Here is a 23,172-nt window from a genome sequence, read left to right as displayed (position 1 = left end):
ATATGAACTTTTTTATTTTTCAAATTTTGTCCTGGAAGAGCCTTATTCAATTCAGAAAAAAAAGGCCCACCCTAACCTGCCACAGGGCCCAATCTTTTTATAATGGACATGATAAAGACAGGACTAACTTAATTTTACAATTAAAGTAACTGCTGTTTCTGAATAATTTATTGGGGATCACACTGTCACACTGACTTATATTGAACACTACAGATATATTGCAGAGAAACACGTTGGGCTAGAGGATTTCACATATTTATTAAATATATTATTAAATATATTATAACATAATATTAAATATTATTAAAAAGTGATTTGGCAAAAAGAAGCACATGTGTTGCATTTTTGAATACAATCAAATTCAAAGAAAAGAAAGGTCGCATATTTGTTATGTATTTATATGTGGACATTTTGTACATTGCATTTATTAAAGTTTTTGTTTTCTTTCTTTTAGTTTGTTTCTAACGTCAGCAAAGCACAGTGAGCTGTTCGCGCGTTGTCCACTAGGGGTCACTGCAGCTCAGCACCAGCAGACGTCGCGGCGGAGCGTACACGGACCGGAGGCACTGTAGGAATGTAGCTCAATCCGCATGCGAGCCTTCCGCATGAAAACACGGCGATTGACGTCGCAGCCACGGGAGTTATGCCCCGACCCGGTTTGTGCAGGCTGGTCCCGGTGCTTCTTCTCTGGCTCGGTAAGTGTGCGAGCGGTTTGATGCCAGTGTGAGCAGCGTGAGCTTTACCTCCAAACCAAGCTGCACGCTGCACCACACACCGGAAGTATCGTCCAGTGGGCCTTCAGGAGAAATGTTAATGTATTGAATGACACTTAAAAACTTGTTTTGACAGCTCAGGAAACATATTTGTATGATTACCTTTGGCAATTAGATACTAGATATTGGAACCATTGTGTTAATTTCGATATTTGTTTATCTGCAGAGTATGATAAATGTATCGCCGTTTTTTATTTTGAAGTCCCAAGCACTGACAGGAAATGTCACAGCTAAGAACTTAACTTCACGTAATAGTGTTCATGTTTTTGGTTTATATAAACAATACTCAAGCAAAAATAAAACAAAACAACAACGTTGTTGAACTTTAACGGATATGAAACAGATATAATTAACACGTTTATATGGGAGAATGTATGAATAAATACGTAAATTATCATTTCAACGAATGTTGTTGCTTTAAAATGCAATATTAAAAATGCAATATAGGGCGTCAATAGATCTTTAGATATTGCTGGCTTACTCAAAACCAAACCACGGCTATTCCATTTAATATTGTAACCCAACATATTTAACTTGTAAAAGCAAAACATGTGACAAAACTGTTGCACTGGATTATACAAGCAATTATAAAGTGATGCATGACTTCAAATACATATATAGATCTCCCAGAGCTTCATGACAAAAGTCCATCTGATGTCATCAAATATTTTCTGGGAGGGAAAAAAAAAACCAACAGCTTGAAAGCATTAAACTCATGAATTATTTGAAAGTAGTTTCCTTCATCTTTATTTAAAACCACGAATTTCCAAAATAAAAAACAGATTTTCTTTCTCGACATTTCAGAAAATAGACGTTTCCAGCTGGGAACAACATCGGAATTAAAAAAATTTTTCTTAAGTAAAGCTCATTTATCTTTTGGAGGGAGAATTAGCCGAGCCAACGTCGATAAAAGCAGGATCCAGTGAATAGAGAACAACTATTTCAGATTTTAAAACAGGGAGACAGACAGTCGCCCATCCACACACACACACACACACACACACACACACACACACACACACACACACACACACACACACACACACACACACACACACACACACACACACACACACACACACACACGTCGCATGTGTTTGGATTGTGTTCGGAAGTGGCAGCACCTTGCAAACATGCAAACTCTACACAGAAATACACAGTTACACTATAACTTAAATTTCTTTACATAAATGTTGACAATCAACTGGAGCTCATAACTTATGTCTTTCTTCACTTCAAGATCTTGAAATACCTTTGTGATTTATGTTTATCATTCTTCAATGTTATAAGAAGACTTTGTAATACTGATGCATTAACATGAGCAGCTTGCACAATCAGACGAGACCGGTTTTGAAATGTACCGACATCTACTCTGACCTGAGATGAAAAAATTCACCTTTTATTCTGGATTGGGCTTGATAAATGGACGTTTCCTGAAAGTGATTGCTCCAAGATTTATCTAATGGGTGAGGTTTTAAATAAAGGTGAGGCTGTGCCAGTAAGGGCATCAAACTGTGGCGAAAGTTCCTGAAATGACTTTATCAACAAATCAACTTGTAAAGAAGGAACAAAAGAGCCCTGAAGAAGTATTGGACTATAGAAAATAGGTAAAAACTATTTGGGAGAAATGTTTTGGAAATAAACACTGGAAACTTAAAAAAAAAAAGAAAAAGTAGGCCTCATATTTTACAAAATACAATATTGTGTTGCAGGTAATAATACTTTTGTTTCTTCTGTTCTGCTGCATCCAGGCTCCTCTGCTGGAGACAAACACACAGGTCACGCTCATGTAAGTACCCCCACCTCCCCCGCAGGCTTCTTGCTGTGATTATGCTTCATCGTGGGTGTCTGCGTCGTGTGTCGAATTGAACTAGAATCCCCTCGACCCCCCCCCCCCCCCCCCCCTTCCCCCGCAGGCAGCAGAGCAGCAGGAGGGCCTCATGCACAGCTCTGTAGGTGAGTTTCACTGCAAATCTCTTTCATAGCACTAATGAATGGGGTTTAATTTTTGTCACCGCCTTTTTTTAAGTTTTGTGAACAAATTGGATTTGAGTGAGAAGGAGAAGATCTTAACCAATAGTCCAGCTGTGTTGAAAATAAATGCACTAATGTTCTCTCGGAGAGTTGGATCAATCAGGACCACACTGAAGCATCAACTCTGTAGAAGCTCTCAGGCACAAACCACTGGATGAAATATTCTTTTACATTTTCGATGCACGCGTCTCCCTCAGGGCTGGAGGATGTCGTGATGGTGATCCAGAGTCAGAGGAACTCCTTCCACGCTCGCCGCGGCGCTCAGAAGAAGGTGGAGATTCTCCGACAGGCAGCGCAGCTCGGGAAGGTGACACCCTGCTCACATGGGACGTTTTGTTAGGGGGTTAAGACTCTGTCCTCATTGTTCTTGTATGCTGAGGGTCCGTGTGAAATGCACACATGTTTAGTACTCTTCTTATCTCTGGTGAAGACAATGCAAGATGAAGACACTGACCATATCTTCTTTTTTTCTTTTTTAACAACTGCGTTCCTATGGTTTCTAAAGTGGATTCCTGCACTGCTGTGGTGTTTCGCTCACACCAATAGGTGTCCCTCTTGCCACAGAGCTCCTCCAACTTCTGCTTTCTTACTATAATAATTTATTAACATGTGCCTGCCGGGTCATTGTGAAAAGTCATTTGTTCTCGGGCTCAGTGAAATGAGATTAAAATGTATGTCGACACGCTGAGCTGTAGTTGTTTATTTAGATATTTTCACTCTAGTTCGATACTTCTCCCAGTCTTATTGTCAATACTTGATATTTTCAAACCTAAAGACCCACGGCTGAGGAGAAATGTCAGCGGGCGATCAACAGGGGCTCTGGGGAAAGAGTTCTTGCTGTGACATATCAACAGGCGGGGTTGTTTACCACGAATACAAACATTTCACCCGTCTGACAGTGAAAACAAGACTCACTTTTATAGCGCCATGCATGAAGAGTGAATTTGAGGTGGTACATAATTGAAGAGAGAGTTTCTGATCCGTGTCTGATCCATTGTTACCAGGGGAGAAAGCTTTGTAAGTCGCTAATTAACAATAACTGAGACGTGGGGCGATTTGCATGTTGCAGGTCTTAAAATTTGTCGTTTATTACACCGCAGCTGGTAAACAACAAATGCAATGTTCTTTATAATCCAGCACTTTTAATCATACGCATAATATTTACTATACAACACTATATTTGTTTTATTTAACTGTACACATTTGATCTGACCTTCTCTCTCCAGTCACCTGTTCTTACTCAACAAAGCAAGGAGAGCAGCGTAATATTAATTTTTCCTCTTTTGGTGATTTTACTGCTAATTAAAGGTTATTTTAGCTCAACTATCAGCTGTTATATGCAGTTATGTCTAAACAATTTGAATGTCACTGCAGAGTTAATTGTTTGATGGGTTATTTATTTACCCATAATGTATGTAACTTGTAAAACAGTGATGACCGTGACTGTGACATTTATTGCCTTCATTGAAAAGAAAAACTTCTGATCTTAATATTCTGAGCTGCTGTTTTTATGTATGTGCATTTTATAGTAACCGACTTCCATCCGTCCATCCGTCCAACATAAATCATGTTAAAACTTAAATTTTGCATTGGATTCAAGAATGTTATCAAATGACTTGCTGATTCTTGGGTTCATCTTGTATTTGACCTTACGCTTACACATGACACCCCACATTCTGGAGGTAGACTCTAATGAACCCCGCTCCGCTGGGGCTTTGAGGATAGAGTTAGTCCCAGACCGAGTAGATATGGCTTTGCCATTTGCTGGATAATCTCATCTTGACGTCTTCCTGGATTAAAGATTTCCTCCGGTGAGGGAAAGGCTGCACCTGGGAGTAACAGAAGCTCTCAAAACAAGAGTCAATAGCAACGGCAAAGAGAAGCTGTTTGGCACAGGCCGAGACGATATGGAAAAATCCTGAGGGGTGCAGAGCCCCTGCTCATCCCACAGATGCATGTACCTTTAAAAGGGCAAATAATCAGGCTTTCCTTATTGGGCTTATTGTGAAGAAGCAGTATTGCAATATGGAACTAATCCGCCAACCCTTTTTTTTTTTACTCTCTGGTCTTATTTTATAAACATTGATGGGGATCTCGAGTCATTTTAGAGCCAACTGGCTTGACAGAGATGTTTACTTCTCTTCTGGTTACAATCTCTCTAAAAGCAGGAGTGGGCTGATTTGGCCACTCTGCAATAATTTGTGGTCATGTGATTACTTTTGTTCAGGGTCTCCTCGATACAGGGAGCAGCAACTTCATGACCACAACTTCATACTTTTTTTCGTCTTTTTGGCTCATTTTGGTTCGTTTCTCAACTGTTCCCCCGGATGCTGCCTCTACTTAAGAGTTTGGTTTACCTCCTCTGTGTGTGTGTGTGTGTGTGTGTGTGTGTGTGTGTGTGTGTGTGTGTGTGTGTGTGTGTGTGTGTGTGTGTGTGTGTGTGTGTGTGTGTGTGTGTGTGTGTGTGTGTGTGTGTGTGTGTGTGTGTGTGTGTGTGTGTGTGTGTGTACCACTTTGTGCATTTCCTTTCGTTTTTGCTGTAATTACATGACTTTTTGCGTTTTGCTTGTGGATGTTCTTCCCAGGGATCCCTCGCTGAGTGTTTTGGAAAAAAATCAAACCACTTACCCGCTGTACGTGTAATTCCCCCCCCCCAAAGTGCTCAGAAAACACTTCCGAGTTTTGTAAATAGCTCATTTAGATGCATGTGGTCACACGTGTCTTTACACCCGCACTCTCTTCTTGTGAATGTCGCGAGTGCGTGAGAGGAAAAGCTTTATTCTTGATGTGTCACAGCTTGGTGGACCTGGATTGCAGGTAGCTGCTTTGAAAGGGGGGGGAAGGTTGTGCGTCATGCGTGTGTGTTGACGGACATCACAGCATATTCCCCACGAGGATTTAAAGGGGGCAAACACTTTGGCATGCTGAGAGTTCGTCGTCGTGTTTCCTTTCTTGTTGTGCAGTGATTTCACTGGTGTTTGTCACAAGGCCACAGAAATAAGAGCAGGAACATCGTTTCTCATTCTTAAATGAAATGCATTGTTGACAGGGACTCATGTTTACATCATTTGCTTGATATTTATGGCGTTAGACAGCTGTGTCATCCGGCTCTTTATTTCTTACGTGCGCTAATTAAATGCTTTTGATCCCGAGATGTATATGGAAGTGCTGCTTCTCTGCAGCAGCATCATTATTACAGGGTCTTTGTTTGGTTGCTCCGTTTCCCTTTCACATCACCACGGCGCTTCAAACCGCTGATTACAGAAGCGCTAATGGGCTCAAAGCAAAGCTCACATATGAGCATTTCAACTTCAATTAAAAGTTGTTACATGACTATACAGACTCCACTTATATAGTGCTTTTCACCACTTTTGCCGTCTCGAAGCACTTCATTGTTAGATTCAGGGGGAAGACGGAAGGCTGAGCAATCCCCTTTGGATTGGAAGGTGCCAAACTTCACGGTTGTTTTTATGAGTGGGTATTAATTAAGATTTCAATTCCAAACGCCCAAACTTTGAGCGATAATAGTCTCCCAGTTAGACAAAGACAATCATCAAGCATTGCAGTGTTATTTAATCAATTTGTGAACTTTATAGCAACATTTCTTAACTTTGGTAGAAACAGAAAAAAATTATTGTATCCTTCAATTACCAGTTGATTTCTTCTGAACTTATTAACCTGCAGTGGCTTAGGTTACTGATATAAACCATCAACTGGAAGTAACAAAGGATTTGGTTTATTAGGAACAATAAAGGCATCCAAGTCAGACCTGTTTTAAAGGTTTTCTCCTTGCATTTATATCCTTGTCTGTTCTGTGATGGTTGAGAGAGTCAGTTAACAACGTCAGTCAAGAGTTTGGATTAAAGTTTATCCGCTTTGTTTCCTCTAATTTATATCAGCCCACAGAGTACACACAGCGGGATGTGCAGATGTTGTTGCATGTCCAAGGTGCATTCAGTGAATCCTCCTCCGTGTGTGCTTGTGGTATTTAGAAAAAAATCACTAAGTGTTGTACTATATGGCCTGACTTTCAATGTCTGTGAAGTAAATTAGCCTTAAATGTACTGAGTCTGTAGCGTGTAAAACAATGTAATAGCCTTCATTTTTCTTTAGAATACATATTGAATGTCATTTTATTTTCCGTACCACCCACAGCTAGAAATCCCTAGGTTGTCTGGACACCCCAGTATATACATTTTGGACCCTTCAAATATTTTCACTTGAGAAATATATCTATTCATGGTGATTTCTTTGGGGAGATCCTAAGCGTTAGAAATCCTTAATGACTCATTCTAGTACTGAAAGAAACATTTAGCCTTTTGTGCGTGAGATCATTTATTCTTTTTCTTTCTACATTTTCTCATTCTCGTCTCTGTGTCCTCCTCATTGACCTTCCTCTTCAGTAAACACACTAGATTTAAGCAATTATACTGTGCTCCCATTGGTAAATCAGAGTAACTAATAGTTTACACTCCTCATAATAATTTCTAACCCTTACAGAAGGAAAGTAGTGACACTTAAAATCTGTTGTCGTGCTTCATGCAGGGGCTTCCTGTTGTTCTTCTTCTTCACGAGTTGTCTGAGTATGAAGGGGACTGGAGTATCCTCCCTGCGCTGCCTCGGTAAGCTCCGGGATCACGGCTGAAGATTGCAAATTAATTCGATTCAATGCTCGTTAATTAAACTTTAATGAGTCTTCACTGACGGCCTTTTCGGGATCTTTGCAGCCTCGCTGATTCCTACGGCCAATCAGCATCCTGGTTTTTCTTCATAGAAGAGGAAACCTCTGTCCTGCTGCGTAATCTGCTGCAGGTGCTTGACCGATATCAAGTCCAGGAGGTGCGACGCACACACACGGTGACATGCAGACAGTACTGCCTTGGCGCTTTTTCTTTTCTTTGTGATTTATGTTTTGCGGCATTGATGTACGCTACGAACAGCAGTGCCAAACAGACAGCTGTTATTTCCTTCGCCCCATTCACAGGAATGGTTTTTGGGAAAGCGTCTCCATGACGACGAGGCCTCCATCATTCACCACTATGCATTCTCTGAAGACCCCCGTTCCTTCGGTTACCCTGACCCCGCAGCGGGCTGGGCTCTGAGCACGCCGCTGCTCCTCAGGTCTGTCAACAACAACCTTCCTTTCTCTCCCTTGACATTAATGTTTTGAAGAGTCTGAGGAAGGTTCTGTACACTGCGGCCAAGACGCCCTCACTTTGTCGCCCCAGGATGTTTGAAGAGGAAGCTATTTATTGTAAAGAATAAGCTCCTCAGAATGAAGAAGGACACGCGGGAATGAAACACTGGGATCAAAAAAATGAAAAGAAAAAGATGTCACAGTCACATTTATTTGAATGCTGTGTCAATTTTTTTCATTTTGGTCCAAAAGGGCTACAAACATGTTTTTAATTCAGAACATGATCCCAATTTCCAGAAGGGGATAGTGTGTGAAGCATAAATAAAAAACTCAGTTTGCAAACAAATGTTTTTTTCACTATAGACCATGGACGACATATCTGATGTTTAAACAGTTTGATTTCATCAAACTCCTAAGCTTGTTTGGCATTGTGGACAGGAGGCAAACATACTTAAAGCCTGTACTAAAGTAAAATCATTTCAAAAGTAACTTCAATTCTAAAGTTATCAAAGCTGGTAACTATAATCCTGATATTGTCAAGTACTAAATTACTTCTACGATTAACATCACTGTTCAAAAAAGTAATTGCAAACTGATCAGAATCAATGACAAGTTACGAGTTCAGTTACTGTTGCAGTACCACAAATGCAGTAGTATAAACAATATCAAGAAACCAAAACTATAATGAAGTAGTAGTAAAGTAACTATTACTATACTAATACAGTCGTTTAAGTTGAAGCTTATTTAGTTAATTTAACTATAATCAAACACAAAATTTCTGTTACAAGTCAACCAACTGCATAAGCTCTCATTAGTCGGTTTAAAAATTATATCAATGACTGACATCCCTCTCTCTCTCTCTCTCTCTCTCTCTCTCTCTCTCTCTCTCTCTCTCAGACTCGTTGAGCGGCTCCATCACGACAACCTTAAATCTGATTTCACCATCGACCTGAAACACGAGGTACTTTGAAGCGATCGCCCGGAGTTTTTTGGATCAGTATCTTCCATCAGTATCTCCTGCCCATAATGACACAACTCCTCCATAAACCTTGGATCTTGTTCACTTGTGTGAAGCTCCAGCTGTTGTAAAGAAAGAAACTGCCTTCAGTGTCATCTCTCAGGCTGCCTACAGAGCTGAGAGACATAAACATATAACAGACAGTTGGTCACGGACCCTTGAATAGTGGAGGCTGTGAAGCTTTCCTTACTCCCTGCAGCTTACTGCATCTGTAGCTGTTGATAGATGTGTGTTTTCGCTGCAGAGTGTCGATTTTCCTCCGTTCATGAAAAAAACAACAACAAAAAAAAAAGTGTCAGCACAGCATGGATTATGTTTTGGTTGAATTTCATCTGGTTGTCTGGGAGAAAATGAAAGAAAGTTCTGGCGAACTGGGCTGTTTTTCTTCTTGTTACACGTTTAAAATGGTTGGCGTATTAATATTCAAGGGCATAGCAAGGCCGCTTTACTCTGCTTCTAAGATCCAGCTGTAACTCCACTCCAGGAGTAACAGGAAAGGGTGGATGCCACAGAGATGCATTAAGCGTCAGTCTTTTTAACACTTAGCTGAAATGATTTGCAGGTTCAAAAGAGAGCCATTAGCAGCGTAAATATAGTATATCACGTGTATTTAGGAAAATATATTTTTCGTATTCAAACAGAGGAACGTACTAATGTTTTACATTTTAAAGCATTTTTTGTTTTATTTTTCTTAACTTTTGCTTGTCAGTCAGGAAGATGAAACGCTATGCAAGCACATGTTGCTCTGTCTTTGCAGAAGATGCATCTATAATATATCATATCGCAGTTTTAACTACTGTTGATCCACGATCTTTCCTGTTTAGGTTGCTTTGTTCATTTGGGAGGGAGGAAGTGGTCCAAAGTTGACGCCCGTCACAGAGTTCTGCACCGAGCCGAAGGACGACTGTGCAAGCTCATTTCCAACCTACCTGCCCCACTGTGTATGTACAGCTTTTAATGATCTGAACATAAGCGTTAACGTATTTCTGTGAACATATGTGAAACTAACCTGAGTGTTCGGTAAGAGTCATTCTGATCGGATCGCGCACGTCAGAAAAGTCAGTGAAATGTTTCCTTTATTCAGTTCGAATGTTAAACTGTAGTGGGGAACTAAACCACAGTCCTGTTCTGCTCTCTACACTCTGTAACAACGCATTACCTTAATCACATTTATAACTCAAGTTGTCAAGCTTAGTTAAAAATCAGACAGTGAGCACATTATGTTTCTGTTGAGCATTACAAATCGAAATGTCCTTCATGACTGGGAGGGTGAGGGAGTTTATTCCGTCTGATTGGCTGAACGCAAACCAAGCGGACGGCTGCTCGCACCGAGCGGGGTGTGGGACCCCTGCATCATTTCTGCAAGTTGGACCAGAGCAAATACAAAATGTCATTTAAGCACTTTTCAGACAACATAGAGTGAACAGGCTACAAGCGCAAGAGATTGGATTAGGATTAAGTTGTATGCACATGCTTTGCCTGTTAAATAAACAAGCAAATATAAGTTATATTTCACCAGCCAATTGTAATTGTTGCTTATAGTTTTTGCGTCGTCTTGCATCACGTTTCATTGTCCCGTTTACTTATAGCTATTTATGCAATATTGGTGTCACCCACTAGCGAAGAATTCCTCACTCTTTGAGTCGGTCTGATTACTGATTCACACATTAAGCAGCCATCTGGGATACCATCTTAATCAGAGCTGGTCATTTTAATGATTAATTCATACCGATACGATGCCAATGTGATATTGATACTTTGCTGAAATGCTTAATCTAGTCAGACAACGATGCTTAAAAATGTTGTTTTGTTTTTTGCTAATTATGTCGCTGAATAACATCATTATTTTTGTGTCATATGTTTCTCAATGAAATGTTCGAATACCAAAAAGCTCCACACCGTTCTGTTTTTGCAATCTGCCATTCTCAACTTCCAAAAGGAGTTTTTCCCATGTCAAAATAAACACACAAAAGACACATTTTTTTTAGGATCTAGAGTCAACCTGTGCTACTGCCCATTGCAGTAAGCAATTAAAAACAAATAAGTTCTGAAACAGGCAAATGTGACAGCCGCAGAGGTCGAGGTGAACTTGTGGTACATCCAGCAGTGAAACAGTTCATATGTTCTTACAATACACTTGCTGACTCACCTGTGTACAGTTAGGGAGCGGGGTAAGGGTGGTGGCAATAAGCAGCTTTTTGTGTCTTTTGGATCTCCGTGTAGGTAAACGGAACCGCTGACCCGACGGCAGCAAGTCAAAGACTGAGAACAGATGAAGGCTCCAGCCAATCAGAACACGCCAGGCTTTGTTTTCATGGTTGTCCTGAAATCTTAACCACACTCTCCAGTCGGTTTTTGTTTTTTGGGTGTGTGTGAGACCCGTATCAACAGACAAAGGAAAAACTATTTAGAGATTCGATAAAACAGTAATAAAATAAAAAGTGTTCTGGGTACTGTGCATACAGGCGAAGGTAAATAGAAATTATAGCGGGACATTTTTCATGTCGCCGTCAGGATGACTGGGTTAGTTCAGGATTAATGACATGCTCCACTTTCAGTAAACAGTAATTTAGCAGAATAGTCACAAATGGTGATAAAGGCAGCATGTCAGGATAGAGACGGCAGCTCTGCAGCTGTATAATACTGTATTAAATATAAAGAGTAACAACAGAAATGACCACAAGCAGTGACCTCTGCTTGAAACTTACATTTTCTTCTCTTTGTTTTCTTTTTCAATGTATTTCTCTTGACTATTTGTTTATTCACCTTCATTTCTTTCCTCCATATATTGTTCTCATGCATTATCCTTCCTCTCACAGCAGTGTGAAGAGTAAATACTGTGAGACTATCAAAGTTTTCCCTTCACGACAGAAAAATGTCCGTTTCTCAACAAATGTGAGTTTTATACAGCTTTGTGGCTTTTTTTTTTTTTTTTTAAACTTTGTTTTTCTCCTCTATTTTGTCCAGGGGGATCCAGTCTCGAAGAATGATTTATTTGTTGCTGTGAAAACTTGCCAAAGATTTCACTCAGAGCGAGGTGCGTTTTTTATTGACATCTTCTGAAGGAAAACAGCAGTAATGAAACAGATTTTAGATTCAATTTAAGACTGTAGTTAATTAACAGATTTATTTTAACTGAAAGCAGCAACTTTTAGCTATATCTGAGCTAGTTTACAAACTGTGATACAGCTTAAGTTGTTTTGACGGACAGCCAGTCAAAAAGACTCAAAAGGTTAAAGGGGGAACGATATGTTCTCGCTGTAAATCTGAAAACATCGTCTAGGTTGGAACTGGAGCTTCCAAATAATACAGTGCCTTAAATATTTACTTAAGGAAATGTCTTTAAATCATTTCTGCCTGTCTAAATAACTTATGTATTGTGAAGGTGCTTTAATGTGCTAGTTAAAGTGAACGATTTGAGAAAATGTTTGAAGTAAAATGAACAACTGTTAGATTCTCAATGTATTTCAATTGTTTCCACACTCAAGTTTTTCACCTCTAAATTAGTCCTAATATGCCATTGTATGAAGGAAATTAAGTCTCAACAAATTACCAAATCTCTGAAGCTTTTTGCCGTTTTTGTTTCTCCAAAATGTGACCCTCGTTTGTTATTCCTTGTGATTCGCTAGTAAACACTTTAACTGATATGTCCACCTTTCACAAACAGAACTGCATAACACAACCAATAAAGAGACACAAAGAAAAAGCTGTCCACTGTCCATTTCACATCATCTATTTTCCATTTACTGGCTCAGCGGCACGGTCGTGACTCCGTCCTCATTAACCCGTCAGGTGGAAACCGCTCGTTTAAATTCACATCCTCCTCTCGCCTTTCTGCTGAAATGGCAACAGTTTGTGTAATTATCCCAAACATCGATGCCTGCTCTGAAAGGGAACCAGCAGTTACAAAGAGGCTAGATTGAAGCAAGGTCCAGACTATAGTGTGGGTGATGAATTTTCTTGTTATGGAGCGTCACATCTCATTAGACTTGCACGGCAGCGTCTCCGACAACAAGTTATTCAATGACAGATAGTTTGTTTGATTTAAATGTAATGGAGAGATACTGTTCTGTTACTTTAAAGTATAATTCCCTGTTTTTCCATATCAGCATGCAGCACTGTAACATTGATTCACTTTACAAACTTTCTAATAGTTTCCCCAATTAAGTTACAAGCAATAGATACTGCCCATTACCAGATCACACAACCCTTTTAATTGGAGACTTCAGGAGTTTAATTAGGGCTTTGGCAGCCTAAAACTGTAATTAGATGACCAGACAGTATGTATTTGTTCACTGCTGCGAGGGTTCGGTTTCATCTCTCTAACCCCCTGTCATTGTTCCTCTCCAACACTCTTTGTCCTCGCAGTGCCAGTGGTGAAAGCGACATGGGAGCGAGACGCTGGTCTTTTAGAGTATTACAGCGATGTGACTGACGCCTCTGTTCCTGCCATCGATCTGGGAGTGCCCAACACTGAGAGAGGTGATATAAACAACAGTGAGGTTTACCGAGTCCTGCAGGGGAAGTGAGGGAGGGGGTGCAGGGATAAAATCATCTAATGTGGTGGTCCTGCAGAAGAAAAGCTGTCGGGGGGGGGAACGGGACTTGACAGTTCAAGTATGTTAGGCTTGAGAATTCCTTGACCAGTGACATGACTGATGGCAGCTATTCAGTTTACTTCCAAACATATGAAGCCTGAACACAATGGAAATCTAAACAGCTTCCCAGAAAAGTACTTGTCTATATTGGATGTAAAGCCACTTTGGAATACTGACTTTGGCATTCATTCATTCATTCATGGAAGATGAACGGTTGTTTAGCATATATCCCTAACTGTAAGACAACACAGACTATAAGGTGATTCGCCTCTTTTAAAGGCTCATATTTGTTTATAAAATGACTGTCAGACCAAATGAATCACATTTTCTAAAATAAAGATATCAAAACACAACATATTTTAACTTCTTAAATACTGATGATGAGGGGGACACACGTACATGCACAGACACACAAGCTGACGTCTTTGAGACAGTTTATGCTCCTCAGTCTGATCAAGGTATGATGGTCCCAAATGTCAATTTGTTCCTGTGTCGGTTTAAAGCAGTGAAAAGGCGCCATATATATATGGAAAATGGACTCCACTTATATACATATATATAAATATATATATATATATATATATAAGTGGAGTCCATTTTCCATTCTAACTACCATCTGTAACTGTGTATTATTTGAAGAGACCTCTGTGCTGAAACTGAAGACAGGAGTATTATCCCATTAATATTCGTCTCTCAATATCTCGACTCCATCCTTTAAAGGGCATAGCCTTTTCTGCCGGCGGAGGACGGATGTTGAGAGATCTGGGTAGAGAGCAGACTAAAGCTAACTAAGCGAGACTGGACATTTCTGTCTTCTATCACTTGTGTCAAGAAATGATCCGCCGGCTGCCGAGCAACCGCGGCTTCAGTCTCTGACAAAATCTTCTTCTCTACCACGGATGTTTGATTAAAGTATTTGTGGGCTTTGTAGTAATATAATAGCCACGTTGTGCCACAATCAGTTTTCAATCCTTTCATAGCAGCAGCAGCATTGTGAACACGCTTTAGAGATTCCGGCCCTTGTTTTGTGCCTCACCTTTGCACAGCAGGACAATCATGACGTGACGTAGGTGTAAAGGTCAAGACTTGTGAACGGGGCCCGAAGGAACTGTTTCCACTGTTTTTCAAGCGTCCAGTTGATGGCAACTGATGGCTTAAGTAAAGTCTCCCGAAGCTCCTTATGAGACTGACGTTGTCTGACGTCTCTGTTTGCCTTGTTCAGTTCTAGTCAGCGGCCATCGCTCTCCTTCACCGTCTGTTTCCTGACGTTAGTCGGAAATAACACCAAAGTCATTCAGCCTCTTGAGGTTGAAAGTGTGAAGAAAAATAACTCAACATTAAAAGTGACTTCAGTGAGGACACAACATTTATCGTTGTAGTGTTGTTCTGGCCTTTCCTATGTCAATGTTTTTGTAATCTCATCCTCAAGCAAAGAACAGCTCCGCCACTGTCTCATCCTCTTGTCCGCTCGATTTTTCAATTTATCTAGTTCCTTTCTCTCTGGGATTTTTTTTATTCCTCCCCAAACCCACATTTTTCTTGTTCCTCTCTGCATCCTTTTAGTTAGACGCCTCTTTCTAACTGGAGTTTGATAATCCTAACTTTTAATGCTTCCGCTGACTCACCTCCGTACGTGTAGAAATTCAAAATATTCCCTTAATGGTATTTCTCAAGAATGCCTCGAGTTCCTTTCGTCTCTTCACGGTTCGGTGAGCACATCTCGCAGATCAAGGTCACTACGCCATCATACATCCTCCATATTGTGGCGTCTCAAGACAGCCTCATAAGAATCTCTTCATTTTCGGCACATACGTTGAGTCTCGCTGGAAAAAGAATGGGTGAGGTTTAGAATGCATGCCGCATTTCGTCTGAGCTTGTACTCGATTTCCCCCAAAGTGTTTATTACACTTAATCTTTATGCTGCCATGTTACTGGAGAGCTAAAGCATAAAAACAGAGCGCTGTAAGTGTAGCTCTGATTTGTGTTGTGTTCTGACGGAGCGTCTCAGTCAGCCTGATGCTGAGGTAAACAGGTGCGGTAAGAACATAAATATACTTCTTTATCTCTATTTGTGCCTGCATATTGGACTGGATATGAGCTCCGGGAGATGAGTGAGCCTGCATGTGGCCATAAATCGAGGGAGCCAGGCTTTATGATGGTCTTTGATTGCAGCAGGAGTCCGAGATCATTGGGGGGAGCTTGATTGAGGAGATATCACAGCGGTAAAGCAGACCGGCACAAAAGGTGATGAGGTGACAAGGATGAGTTGCAGCGCGAGGAGCTGACACGGTGGGTCGGGAAGCCTGACGGGGGGAGAGGAACACAGGACCAGAATACTAGTGGCGAGTATACAGGGAAATAGTGAAAACCCTGATGAATGACTGAGCGGTGATTACAATTCAGCCGGGAAGCCGTGGCAGAGCCGAGGATTTGTAGGGAGCTTGATCATGGAAATGGTGTGCAGTTGATGAGGCTCTGCTCCGGTCGGGGAATATCATAGTAATGCTTGAATATGAAGGGGAGCAGCTTTGTTATATGTCAAAAAGTTTAACCAGATCTGTCGCCCAACATATAATAATCTTCTTCAACTACATTTTCTTTGAAGTTGTTGGATTATTTTTTTGATTTGTTAGAATTTTCAGAAAATTGTGAATGAAAAAAAAATTACAAAAAGAAGGAATTTCCTCCTACAGTAGAGGTGTTAAAGCCTGAAGGTCCCCATAGTCCTTTATGTATTCTACATCCCTCTGAAACGTCGCATCACCTTAAGTTCAGTAATCAACGCAGACACTCGGGAATCACCTCGAGATAACCCGCATCTGAGATCTTCCTCAGTTACCAAGAGTGGATCCTACAGGGTGGAAATCAAGACGCAGGCCAATAGTAAGAGGGAAATATTCACCGCAGGAGAGCTGAAGAAAGTGGGCAGCGTTTGGTGCCACCTGGAGGTAACTGCCCCAAGAGAGGTCGACGTGGTTTTAGTGACCGGAGAATAAATCTGAACACAAAGTTCAAATTGAAGATGTGGTGAATGTCATTGGTTTGGTGTTGCCTGACGCGTCCAGCACACCATGGATTAATGGTCAGTACCGTGCGTCCGGTCTGTATTATTTCAGACAGCTGCTTCTCGTGGAGCTCGTCATCAGCTCCCGATTTCAATCACAGGCTCTTAAAGATCGCACATCTAAACCAGGGTAACACGACATGATGGCTTTGTATGTACTTCTTTCTGTCAAACAAGCACACGCTTTGAGTCTTCACAGTGTCTTTATTTCTCAGTGTCGTATTATCTCTCCTCCAGCGTGACCACCTTCCTGATCTTATCGATGAAAACTGTGTTATACAAGAATAGACCACGCTGCTTTTATGTACCGTGTCCCTTCAGCACAAACGGGGATCTTATCAGTGTGCGAATACTTGTGATGTCACGGTGTTTATTCTCTGCTCCTCACAGCCAGTCGTGAACATGTCTGATTCTTATTTTTCAGTTTTTATCTGTATGATGTTGTTGTTTTTTTTTTTAAGGACATTGTGGGAAAACGTTTGCCATCCTGCGGCATTTTCTGAGTGAAGCGGTACCGACGGCCGACTGGTTGCTCATTGTCGACGACGACACTCTCATCAGGTAACTGGGAACATGGTTTTGTTTTGCCTCGCAAATGAGATCCATCCATCTTCTATACGGCTTTGTCCAACTATGGTGTGAGGCCTACGTAATACTACGTATTATGCAGCCCTTCAGACATGAACAATTTAGAAGTTTGTGTATGGTACAAAGCAGCAATGCTGCGAAACGCAATTCAATTTTGATTGCAATTAAAAACCTCATGTGATGAAATCAAATGTTAACAGTGACAATGAAACCTATATAATTCACAATAATGTCTATTAGTGTATTCATGAAGTTGTTTTTGTTAATTTTCCTTGTTTTAAACTCTATGTTAACATGGATAAAGTGACATAGATGATCCATGTACTTTCTGTGTGGAGTTTGCATGTCCTCCTTGTGTACTCCGGCTTCCTCTAAAAATTCAAAAGCTTTTATTTCAGGTTATTTGCTGCCTCCAGAAGTGCCCGTCGGTAATATGAGTGCATGTGATTGTCCCAGCGATGGACTTGCAGCCTGTACAGGGCGTACTCTGCCTTCAGCCATAGTCAGCTGGGATTGCCTCCAGCGTCTCATGACCCTAAGCTTGACAGAGTGGTATAAAAGATGGATGTAAAGGTACAAAGAAGGTCGTAATACTTTTGTAAACTTGACCTGTGATCCCTTAGGGAACAGTTTTAGGGCCAATTCGGCCAAAAATTCAGAGGCTAAAAAAACCCCCCAAAAAACCTTCATGCACTTCAGAAAAAGTCGAAAATCGAAGTCGACATTTTTTTTTTCACGGAGAGACGTCTCTCCATCCCTCATCATTTGCCCGTAGATGTCAAATCACTTAATTGTGACTATTTAGCCTCCAATTTTTTTTTTTTTCTTCAGTGGCCCTAATACTCTTCCGTAGATCACGAGGTTTATAATATACTGTTTAATATACTGTCACCTGTGTCGCGTTCATTCAGCGACTTCACAGAACTTTTCATAGTTTTTCCAATCTCTTCTCTACACCTCCCGATGACATTAGGCTGCTATATTTTTGGGAATTATTTTCCATTACATGAAATATGTTATCAAAATATTTACCTGAAAAAAAAAAATCATTCAGTCATGATGTTATTCTTTCATCAACACTATTTTCCCTGTGCTGCCCACAAAGAATACCAGCAATGAACAGTCTTTCTGCTCAAATCAAGTTAACCAAACGTGATTTAATTCATATGACTGGCTTTAAAAAAAAAAGCATCTTAATAGAGTTATTGGGACTCTCTGTCTCCTCCTGCTCGCGCAGGGAGTGCCTTAAATTATTTGCGGTTTCTGTTTCTTTTCACTTCCTTTCGTCCCGACTGTGAAAGGTGCTTCAAAATCAAATCTCAAACTCCTCTGCAGTGTCTTGATTTGTCCAGATGCAATCTGTGTTATGAGCTTTTTCGGGACACATGCACATATGAACTTCCTCGTCTCTTGGGTTTGCCGCCTATCCACAGTTTGCCCCGGTTGCGACGATTGCTGCGTTGCTATGACCCGAGGGAAGCGGTGAGTCTGGGCGAGAGATACGGCTATGGCTTGATCCAGAGTGGATACAGCTACACCACAGGAGGAGGAGGGTGAGACTGCAGGCTGAAAGAAAATTGCGCACTCTCATCCCAACACTGAATAAAATGTACTAAATACAATTTAAAAATGCATCACCTTGCTAGAAGAATCTGATATTTTAAATGTCAGAGGCACCATGATCCAACATTCACTTTGTTTTAATACACGAATCGGAGGCGACTCAGTGACTCTTAATTGCCATTCCGCGTGAACGTGTGTTACTGTCTGCCGAAATGCATATTATTGTAGATGGATGCAGGTGAACCAATACACACACACACGTCTTAACTGATATCCAGTAACTGTGATTGTCGTTGTGTGTAGGATGGTGTTGAGCAGAGTGGCTGTGTCCAGGCTGCTCTCCAGCAGCTGTCGGTGCTACAGCGACGACGCTCCAGACGACATGGTGCTGGGCAGGTGCTTCACCTCCCTCCGGATCCCCGTCACCCACAGTCCTCTGTTTCACCAGGTACGACGACACAGTCCGCACACGCTTCTGGGCTTCGCGGGGAGAAAAGATTGATTTCCTGCAGACGTAAAGAACCGCAAAAGTTCTACCCTCTTTAAATCTTTCAATCTGTGCACTTAAAACCACTGCTGTAACTCTTAACTAATATCATACTGTAGCCTGTCAGTACGACACGTCTTTAATAAGCACCACTGTGACACGTGTCTCCATGGGTTACCGAGCAATCACATAATTCAGTTCAATTTATGGCACTTCTGCAGATAAAAACCCAACAATCCCACATCAGCGACAGTGGAGATTAAAATCTCCCTGGAGAAAAAAAAACCCCTGCAGATCCGGGCTCCGATGTGGTGGCTTTCTTCTTGGCTGGTTGGTGTTAGTGGATAGTGAAAGTGCAGGAAGGAAAGAACTAGAAAATGGTTCAGGGGTGGATAGGACAACCCACACACTGTTGTTTTTGACTCACTATTCAGACATTCTATTTATGGATCTATCGCAGAGGAAAATTTAACCTTTTCTCAAGAACCGTACAAGTTCGTGCTAAATATAATTAAAGTCATCCTGTTATTTATTTGCACACAGGCCTTTTGAAAATTAGATTAATTCCGGTTTACAATGCGGATATGAAGACATGAGGAAGGACATTATCTTGTTTAGTCAAATCACAAAAAGTTAAAAAAAAATGTTTAAAAAAAAAAATAGCCTGAGGTATGGTTGGAAGTCAAAGATTGTTATTGGAAGTTTTTATTCTTGGTCAAGTGATACAGTGCATGATTTCATTGAACGTCATGTGACACCGTTCATTGTCCCGGAGCCGGCAGAAAATTGTGAAAATAGCAGGCCGTGAATAATTTTGTGGTGCAACACAAGTTAACACACTCACAAGTGAATCAATTGTTCTTGATGTTTTAGGCGCGACCAGATGACTACTCTGCGTCACTGCTGTCCTTGCAGCGCCCCATCTCCTTCCACAAGCACTGGAATATAGATCCTGTGGCTGTCTACAGACACTGGCTGCAGGAGAGACACCCGCGTGATGAACTGTAGAAACGGCTGCCAGCAAATGAGTCGCACATATTCACAGAAACAATCTACTGGCTGGATTTAGCCAAAGATCCCGAAAACAACCTTCGATCAATCAGTTGTGACTGTGTATGGCACAAGTAATGACCAAGCTTTGGTCCACGGCGGTTTCATCTTTATCTGTTGTTCGGTTCATCATTGACCGCAACTGTCTGATGGACATGTTGGTGAGAGGAAGTGAAATGTTTTTCCCGTCTCTGAATAAATAAGTGAAGGGATCATCAAAGTCTTTGGTTAAATTCCCCAAATCTGGGGGAATTCATGCAACACTGATCGGGATATTTCTTTTGGACCAAAAGTATTGGACTGTCCAACTGACTGACATTGCTTTCCCTAGAGTCCCATGTTCATAGATCTTCGTGTTGGACGTGTTGGCTTCAGCGTGGTCTGAACCTGCTTTACATGTCTTGTAAGATTTAAGATTGGCCGCAATTTGACATGCACACTTGCTGGGATAGAGAAAGTCTGTTTTGCTGCTGTCTCCTTAGGTTCCATTTCTAACTCTGACAACACTTGACTGAACCAAAGTGAGACCCCACATGGATGCTAGGGTAGTCTGCAGGTGGAAAGACGCAGTGTTTATCCAGCTGTACGTGTTCTGCAAGGTAAGCTACACTTTATGGTGACGGCAGCATTAAAACCTGCAAGCAGAGCAACACACAGTTGGACAACTGCAGCAAAACACAGGCAATATAGAGTATAAACTAAAACCAGCAGTGAACATTCAGCACTGAAATTTATCATAGCCATAATTTCAGTAACAGATTTTTGATTCTTAATCAGTCAACCAAATACTAACGATATCAACAAAACACTGTTTAGTCCAGCAATGATTTTGGATACAGTGCGTTGGTTTGTTTTTTTACAATAAAACATATGAATTTATTTCTTGTTGTGAGGAAAACACCGATTTCTGATATGTATGCTGGAAACAAGATGAAATGGCTCATTTGGCTTTGTGCAAAGGAAACACAAAAATATTTTTATGTGGGTGTAAAGCACATTAATTAAAACATCAACGTCTGGAAAAATGTATTATGTTTTTTTGAAGTGGATTTCTGCTGATACATCTTTGTAAATGTTTTTGTTTTTAACTGCTTACAGTTGTGGGATGTGCGTATGTGTGCTGATGTGGATGAGTTTCAATGGTTCAGAGAAAACAGCCTGAAGGTAGATTTCTTTCACTTTGTCGCTGTTCTTGTAACCTCGCAAGTAGTTTTGTATTTCAAAAATTGAATAAACGTTAGATCTTGAAAAAGGTCGAATAAAAAAGTATTTTTGTGAAATTAGACACACGTGAGTGGGTCCTCGCTCAGTCGGAATGTCGCAGGTTTTATTCCCCATCTACTCCCTGCCCATATGTCGTAGTGTCCTTGAGCAAGACACCAAACCTTGAATTGCTCCCGATTCGTGGAGCTGCTTTCGAGGCTGCTGAAGGGCTATAAACCTGAAATACATTTACCATCTGCAATCCAACACTCTACTACTCATTAGTTTACGTGCAATCTATTAATTATCTTTGATGAATTTCTATGTATATTCACCAACATACTTACACACGGCACACCGATTCTATTTGACGTTAGTTAGTTAAGCGATAAAATCAAAATCGAGCGAGCATGTTGCTCTGCTCGCCACGCTAAGGTCTTTTTGATATAATTTCTCCAGAGACGCTGTTATTGCCAAAACTCTGAGAAGATGGCACGGATCATCACATCCACCCACAAAATATGGTTCTTCTTAAGTTTATGATTAGATTAGATTATGATTTAGATTATGCGTTTTACTCCTCCGGACTCGTGGGCTTGTCTTCAACACAGTTTTTTAGTTTAGCCAAAGGGGACATTAATCGACGGAAACATTCCTCATCGCCACACTTTAAAAGCGATTACTGCAGAACAAAAATAATTGACTGTACTCCCTGAAATTTATTGGCCTAATTTGGCGTAATAATTAAATTCATCTTTATTTTTTTCTAAATCTCCAGATGTCCGAGTGTCTTTGCTCTCCACGTCATCTCTGCCACGTCATGCACACCAAAGGGATCAGAAAATAAAAGGTTTGATGGATAGAACAGGATCGCCAGTTCTCACACGCACAGTATTTGAGACCAGACTCGATGCTGTTCGACCTGTCTCACATAAAAAAAGCTGTTCATTATCGCTCATTAAGCCAAATGCTTGACAACTTAATATGACCACCTGGAAGACTTCCTTTTTGACAATCACAGTCCTTTTATATTCACTGTCTAAAATAGTTAAACCGACCACACTCAGGCTTTGCGGCTCCAAGCTGAAGTCAAAATCTGGCAGCGCGGCTGAAAACACAGACCAGAAGCTGTCATCTCTGTAACACGTTGTTGCCGATCCTCTTCTCTCCAACAACTTCTTTAGTTTATACAAGGACGTTGTTGAAACTGATTGAGCACTTTCTGCAAAAAAACTATATTTTTTTGTTGCTTTTTGTACGACAAATTTCATTATATTCATTTCTAATGTCGATCATGATTAGTTTGTGAAACTAATACCTGGAGGTGACTGTCTGACTGAGGACTCCCCTCAGAGATAATACACTAAACCAACTGTTTTTCTTTTCCTCAGTCATTCATTTTTCCAGCTTGACGTCCTCATTGAGACCCTTAAAGAAGCATTTAGGTGTCGGGTCATGGTGACATCAGTTGCTATAGCAACAATGATATTTAATCGCCAGGGTGACGGTTTCCTGTTTGAAGGCTTCATGTGATACCTGGTTTTATATTCTCCTGTTAAGCGCGAGTATCTGCTCTCCCATTATTCATCACAATATGAAATATTTAAATGAAGTAATCATATTGTGCAAGCTGCAAGAATGTAATGAACACCCATCA

At 40.8% G+C, this 23,172-nt stretch overlaps 1 protein-coding gene across 4 annotated transcripts; it reads left to right on the top strand.

The window, feature by feature from the left end:
- The first annotated feature begins 512 nt into the window (after positions 1-512).
- b3glctb (beta 3-glucosyltransferase b) lies at positions 513-21,594 on the top strand. 4 transcript variants are annotated; one of them, XM_080483021.1, is made up of 15 exons: positions 513-695; positions 2,525-2,562; positions 2,690-2,729; positions 3,005-3,114; positions 7,353-7,429; positions 7,535-7,619; positions 7,792-7,928; positions 8,842-8,905; positions 9,787-9,903; positions 11,930-11,999; positions 13,331-13,444; positions 17,086-17,185; positions 18,646-18,765; positions 19,079-19,223; positions 20,136-21,594. In XM_080483021.1, exons 1-15 carry the CDS (start codon positions 644-646, stop codon positions 20,268-20,270), a joined length of 1,404 nt encoding a protein of 467 aa, XP_080339147.1. In that variant the 5' UTR covers positions 513-643; the 3' UTR covers positions 20,271-21,594. The 4 variants fall into 4 exon arrangements, with proteins under 4 accessions (XP_080339147.1, XP_080339145.1, XP_080339146.1 ...); XM_080483019.1 differs by having other exon boundaries at positions 7,535-7,646; XM_080483020.1 differs by having other exon boundaries at positions 7,535-7,646; positions 21,411-21,569.
- Positions 21,595-23,172: the final 1,578 nt, after the last annotated feature.

The sequence above is a fragment of the Lipophrys pholis genome (genome assembly GCF_963383615.2).
Source record: "Lipophrys pholis genome assembly, chromosome: 16".
In the NCBI taxonomy this organism is placed as follows: Eukaryota; Metazoa; Chordata; class Actinopteri; order Blenniiformes; family Blenniidae; genus Lipophrys; species Lipophrys pholis.
Note: the sequence above shows the minus strand (reverse complement) of the source record. Positions and strands in the feature narration are given on the sequence as shown.